This window comes from Mastomys coucha, chromosome X (assembly GCF_008632895.1).
Source record: "Mastomys coucha isolate ucsf_1 chromosome X, UCSF_Mcou_1, whole genome shotgun sequence".
NCBI classification, from domain to species: domain Eukaryota; kingdom Metazoa; phylum Chordata; class Mammalia; order Rodentia; family Muridae; genus Mastomys; species Mastomys coucha.
This window is the reverse complement of record NC_045030.1, coordinates 153,885,768-153,892,905: the sequence shown is the minus strand read 5'-3', so window position 1 is coordinate 153,892,905 and position 7,138 is coordinate 153,885,768. Positions and strand designations below refer to the sequence as shown.

The 7,138-nt window shown below is 39.1% G+C and overlaps 1 protein-coding gene across 6 annotated transcripts in view; it reads right to left on the bottom strand.

Annotated features, from left to right (window-relative positions):
- Phka2 (phosphorylase kinase regulatory subunit alpha 2) overlaps positions 1 to 7,138 on the bottom strand; it is an 87,549-nt gene that overhangs the window by 60,786 nt on the left and 19,625 nt on the right. For all 6 annotated transcript variants that reach the window (XM_031370341.1, XM_031370363.1, XM_031370352.1 and 3 more), the window contains exons 2-3: positions 5,758 to 5,916; positions 1,329 to 1,376 (exon numbers count right to left, since the gene is read on the bottom strand). In XM_031370341.1, coding sequence (XP_031226201.1) covers positions 1,329 to 1,376; positions 5,758 to 5,916 — 207 coding nt within the window. The remainder of the gene's footprint in view (positions 1 to 1,328; positions 1,377 to 5,757; positions 5,917 to 7,138) is intronic.

Sequence of the window (7,138 nt, the reverse complement as noted above, 5' to 3'; positions counted from 1 at the left end):
CAGGAGCCTGATATAGCTGTCTCCTGAGAGGCTCTGACAGTACCTGACTAATACAGAAGTAGAGGCTCGCTGCCATCCATTGGACTGAGTACAGGGTCCTCATTGAAGAAGCTAGAGAAAGGACCCAAGGAGCTGAAGGGTTTGCAGCCCCTTAGGACAAACAACAATATGAACTAACTAGTACCCTCAGAGCTCCCAGGGACTAAACCACCAACCAAAGAGTATACATGGTGGGACTCATGGCTCCAGCAGCATGTGTATAGCAGAGGATTGCCAAATCGGTCATCAGTGGGAGGAGAGGTCCTTGGCCCTGTGAAGGTTCTGTGCCCCAGTGTAGGGGAATGCCAGGGCCAGTAAGCAGGAGAGGGTAGGTTGGTGAGCAGGGGGAGGGAAGGAACAGGGCTTTTGTTTTTGTTTGTTTTTATTTTATTTTTTCTTTTTTTCTTTTCTTTTTATTTTATTTCTTTTTTTAAGAGGGGAAATTGGGAAAGGAGTTATCATATGACAAGTAAATAAAGAAAATATCCAATAAAGAAAAAGAAAAAGGAAAAAAGAAAAAAGAATGAACCCATTTAAATTTCAACCTCTCTTTTCTTAACAGGCTAAAGAAAAGAGCACACAATGTCTTTGGATATTCTAACTAAGGATGGGATGGCATCACATGCATCTCTGAACAAGTGCAGGGTCTAGTATAAGGTTCTATGTATAATACTGCAATGAAATGTTTCATTTACCCTACACTAAAGATATCAGCAAATGATAAAGATATCAGCAAATGATCAGCAAATTTTAAAAAATGATTTACATTTATCTTTTTGTGTCTACATGTATGTGTGTGGGCATACATGTGAAGCTAGAGAACAACTTATAGAAACTGTTTCTCTCTGTTGAGCATGTGGGTCTTAGCACTGAACTCTGGCCTTAAGGCTTGGTAATGGGTCCCATTACCCACTAACTCGTTCCCAATAATGATATTCTTTAGAAGCTCAAGATCTCAATCTGAAGTAAAAACACAAAGAATAAATAAGAAGTAGTACAGGCTTTCTGAGTGGTTTTAATATTGTTTTTCTTATTTTTTAAAAAAGACATAGTCTCTTTTATATACATAAATCTTTGAAAGAGGGTCTTTGAAAGAAATTGTCCTTTGAGATTATGGTTCTATAGCATAAAAAATTATTGAGGATAATTTTAAAAAGAGAAAGTAAGCAAAATATTTCTGGTTTTCTTCTTGAGAAAATTCCAAATGTAACATGCATGCTATCCCAATTAAAATGTCACAAATATATACTTTAATGTTCTGTAGGTCCAAGTTTGTCAATTTCACCTACCTGCCTCATCATACACTGGAGAAGACCTCGCATCAGCTTCACTACATTCTGTAGAAACAAGATGGCATCAGTAACAAGGTGTAGGTTTCTTGCTTCAAAAAAATCCAACTACTCCTACATGGCCAATAAGCCAGTGTTGTCTGACAATGTTCTACAAAAGATAGATCCCAACTCTATATAAATATTCTGATTGTTCACATTATTGAGACTTTTCTACTCCATCACAAAATAAGTATTTTAAAAAAATGATTTATCTCAAATAAAAGGGTTGGATCAGATGCATCTTTGGGTTCTGGAATTCAGTAACTCCCAAATGACATTCTTATAAACTTAGTATTCTGGAACTCTATGTTACAATTCTTAGTAATTTATTTTTGTTATACTAAGGACCAATTAAGCCTACTACCTCTGTCCAAAAGTAATGTTATTTTGCCAAAAGAGCCATTTGTGACACCATTATTGGACCATCGAGCAAAGTTCTTACAAAATACAAGTGGTATCCAAGGTTTTTTAATGATGTGATTATTAATAATATGGCAACTGATTACTATCAACACCATCATCATTATTAAGCATAATAATACTACATTAATTAATTAGCCATCACATCCAGATACTGTGAAAAACACTTAACGTCCATTATTTTGAATTCCATCACCAGCCTTATGAGTTGGGTAGTATTTTTACCCCAGTCTCTAGATGAGGAAACTGAGCCTGAGGGAGATGAAGTAACATTTCTTAACTTTCCGTGATGACAAGGGGCAGAGAAAAACAGAGTCTAGATAAGCAGACATCATGGACTGAAAGTTTCTACTTACAGGCATGGGCGTATCAGGGCACATACCATGACTTCTAGGGGACAGCAGAGTAATGGGCCTGAAAGTTCTTGGTCAGTGAAAAGTCTGCAAGTTAGACCCTTCCTCCTCTAAAGTACTAGGATTCTCAGATATAATTCCAATTTTTGTTATAAATTATGTTAAGGGAGAAAACATAAACTTAGCCACTGTTATAATTCTTACAGTGTAGACAATGTACGTAATTGTCAACTGACTTCCCCTCAAACAGAAAAAAAAAAACTATTTCCCATGAGAAGAAATGCAATGCTTTCAAACTTGAACTGATATTGCCAATCCCCTGTAGTGGGGAAACATCTGGAAATGTGGGGGTATGGGTATTATTCTAATCATAATAATGACAGAGGTGAAGAATATTGGAACCTAAGGGTCTGGACCAGAGTTCCTAAATGTCCCCAAATGCATGAGCTAATATCACACAATGAAAGGCTATGTTCATCAAGCCCCAAGTGCCCCTAACTGAATATTACTTGAAGATGCCCAGTGATTATTATTTTCCATAGAAGGGTGATATTTCCATTAATAGTTGTTATTTATTGTGACAGAGTATACAGCCCTTGATGTTCTAGAACTCATTATGTAGACCAGGCTGCCTTTGAACTCACAGAGATATATCTGCCTCTGCCTCTGCCTTCTGGGATTAAAGGTATATATCACTATGCCTGATCCCATCTTTTAGTTTGTTAACTATGTATCAAATAAGAAAAGGCATTAAATATGAAACACTGTGGTCTGTTTGGGTTTCAGTACAGGAATAGCAAATTTCATCAACCTGTGTGTGTGTGTGTGTGTGTGTGTGTGTGTGTGTGTGTGTGTGTGTGTGTGTGTGTGTGGTGGGAGGAGGAAGGGAGGGAGAATTGTGGGGTTTTCACGATCCTGCTTCAGGTTTAATAATTAGGACATGGAGACATCTGTATAGTTTAAGGCTGTTGGCCCTCTGTTGAGGCAGTCTCTCAGCTAGCCTCTAAGTTAACCCGACTTGTTCCCCATTCCATCTCTCCATGTGGTTCTCGCCCGCTTCCTTCCCAGCTCCATCCAGCTCCTTCTGCTTTTCTGCTAGGACTTCTGACCCAGCTCCAGCTGCCTGCTCTTATGCAAAAAGCCACATTGCTTACTCAACCAGTTGGCTTTGGGGTCTACTTGGGGAAGGTCACCTTGCCCATGGCAGTTTGCCTTTCTTTTAAAGTGACATTAACAAATCCTGCTAGCCTGGCTCTGCAGGTTCCAAATGGCAATTGACACAGGGCAATTGAAAAAGGACACACTTTTTCATACCCAGAAAATACAATATTTGTGAGCCATTCCAACAAGGGGGTGGGATCTGTAAGACACTTGATATCAAATTATCATACCAGCAAACAACTGATTCACTCACCTATCCATCCATCTTTCTGGATGAGCAGTCAATGATTTTTATTTGCAATTTTAAAAACTTTGTATTCTTCAAAAACTAAGTGATTTTATCACATCAGTTAACAAGCCTTGGTCAAATCTAAACTTTGTTCCCACAGATAAGCTTCCTTTCTGAGCTTTCCCAAAGCTGTCAAGTTTCCTGCATGCTTCTTATCACTCATGCCCATTCTGGTTACTATAACTAAGCAATACTGGGTTGTAAGAACTTTTCCTGGCAGTAGCTAAGAACACTATCCAGGAATATATGGATTAAAGATAAATCTCAGGACCAAGATGCACACTTGATACAGTGTGTGCTTATCTTGTGTGAGGCTGTAAGTCCAATTACCATCCCCTATATTCCATCTTTATAAAGATAAATCTCAAATATTCTCAGGCCAAGGTCATTATACTTTTATGTTTCAATGTTCCTTAACGTTTGCTTTCAGACCTGGGGACAAGGGACTCAGATGTATATTTTACATACAAATCAGACCTGCTCTCCAGGTTCTCTCAGCATCCTTCAGTCCCTACTAGCATACCCAGTCCAGACCCTTGAACTTTCCAACCCAGGGGCTGAGCTGCCCTTCCCCCGAGAGGCTCCTCCCTATATAATCCAGACATTGTGGTATCTCTCCCACTTCTCCCCCCACCTCTGTCTCCCTCCCTCCTTCCTTTCCCCTCTCTCTCTGTCTCCTTCCCTCCTTTCCTCCCTCCCTCCCTCCCTGCCTCCCTCTTTTCTCTGCCCCCGCTTTCCCTATGGACTCCTTTGGCCTCAATCCTTGGGGCCAGTGAACTCACCCAAGAGCAGCTTCCCAATAAACAGGCCTTTAATATAATCTAATCTGTTTTGAAGTGGTTCATTTTACCAGCTTCGAAGAAATAACCCATCACTTACCTGAACACTGTTATTTAAAACATTTGAAAATATCTCCTGCGCTCAGAGTAGAATATTTACTATAGTAATTGCCTTAGTAGACATCATGATTTCTGATTTTTCCAAAAATTTTTGGAAATTATTTTTCCTGTACTGGGGATTGAACCCAGGGGCTCTAGCATGCCAGACAAGCATTTTACCACTGAGTTACATCCATCCCCTGGCTTTGGAAACCTTAATAATATACCTTCATTGAGCTATACGGCAAATAACACAGGCACAAAAATTAAATAGTACCAATTTGGCTCAAATCTAAAGGGTGAATATGAATTAATAAAACTGATTTCATAGAATGATACAAACTAGAAAGTGTTACAGGTGATTCCACTATGCTCCTCCCAGAGACTTAGCAATGGCTTATGTCATCACCTGCTATGGCACCTGCCATAACCAGGTACAGGTGGCATATAAAGGGTCTGCTCTGCTTGCCACCCCAGCTCTCTCTCTGTTCACAAGTGTCCTCCCCCTTTCTGTCTTTCTCTGTGCCCATCCTCTTTTCTGCCCCCGTGGCTCTGCTCCTGTCTGGTCTATCTACCTGTCTGGTTGTCTGCCTCCACCCCTTTTTCTAGATCCTCACGCCCCTCCCTTTCTCTAAATAAACCCCCTTATACTAGATCTTTTGCATGGAGTAATTTCTCAGGGGGACATCTTAGCATTGGCCCACCAGGTACCCCCTTACCCGATTATATTTGATAAAAAGGCATTTTTTAAAAGGAAATTTCAGATTTGCTTTAAGCAGTGGCAACAACATTTAGACAAATATTCTTTGGAACACTACCACTCTGAAAAGCACATGCTTTGGGCTATCTAGCTCTGATACATCAGCTGGTTTTCTTTCTTTTTTTCCATTTGGTACCCAGCAGGAGGAGTTAGTACATGTGGTAGATGGCTATACATCAACTTTTCATACACAATCATATTAATTTACAATATTATATATATATATATATATATATATATATATATGAAAAATGTAACTACTTAGGCATATTGACATGTTAGGGGTAGAAATTTGGATGTTTCCCATTTAACGTGACTGGTGAATTAATTTATCACTGTGTTATCTCAAACACAAAGATAAATGTGTAGTTTAAACCATCCGAATGCCTTCATAGAGCATTCTGTAACAGAAATGAAGGATGGGCCTGCACCCTAACTGTTCTATACATACAATGATTTCCTCACGTGTTCTCTAGTTCAAGAAAAGGTACTGAGCAGATAAGACACTGGTGCCAGTCACTATTACCTGTTCCAACTCATAGGCCTTGGCTTTATCCTCATCACGGTCAGCATTCTTGCGGTAGGCCATGCCCAGGCCCCAAACAGCCAATATGCTATAGATGTTGTCCCGTACCCAGGCATCCTTCTGGTCATGGCTGGCTGATAACAGCCCAGTGACTGGGTTCTATTAGAGAAGAGAAACAAAAATGCTTTATCATCATCCTTCATAAAGCTCTCATACAGTTAGTGTTTATCTATGGAGGTAGATGAGAACTTGAGAGCAAAGAGCACAGAGAGACCTATGCCTCTCTTCTCTGTACCTCAGATAGATGGCTCACTCATATAATAAGGAACTTTCTAATTCTTGTGCTCTTTTTTAAACTTTCAGACCAGACCACACTGTCATAATAGATAAAAGAGAAAAACCACCAAACAGAAAATGTCTAATAGGCTTTACCGATATGTGTATTATAAGCTTTAGGTCTGTCTGGCCTTCATGTTGGTAAAGCACTGAACCTGGGAGTAAGATAGCTGTACTCAGGGCCTTGATCCACCTCCTAACCCTATATGTGCAGAAAAGCTACCAAGTCTGTCTGGACTTCAGCTACCATGTCGTAATCCAGATACATCACATATCTGAACAGAAAAGGCTACATAGTAGAGTGTATGGGAACCCTCATTAACTGTGATATCACTGATGTGTTCTACAAAGGCAGTAGAATCAACAAAATGTTTGGACCTTCCCATGAAAAGTTAATACACAAATGTCTGTAGCAACATTATTCACTAATGATAAAAAGTAGAAACAAGTATCTATCAACTAATGAATGAATAAAACAATTCCCTTTCTTTTTAAAAAATTATTTTATTTTATGAATATGACTATTTTGCCTGCATATATCCATATACACCTGTGTATGTATATGCCTAGTACCCACAGAGGTCAGAAGAGAGTGCTAAATTCCCTAGAACTGGAGTTATCAGTGGTTTTAAATCATTTGGGTGCTAGGAACAGAACCTGGGTCCTCTACAAGAACAAGTGCTCTTAACCATTAAGACATCTCTCCAGCCTGGAGATCTCCATTCTCTTGTCTTTATAAAGAAAATTAAAGTTAATTGTGGCAAAAGATGTACAAACCCATGATTATACTAAAACCCAGTTGTGCACTTTAAATAAACAAATTGTATAGTAACTAAATTATATATCAATGAAGCTATTTATATTTGGGGGTACTAGGGATTGAACCTGGAACATTATACATGTTAGGCAAACATTCTATCACTGAGCTATATGCCCAGTTCAGTTTTTTAAATTATTATTCTTTAATCTTTTTGTACTGTCCAGTCATTATCCCCACTCTTGGTCCACCCTCTGACAGACAGGTCCTCATCCTATATCTCCTCCC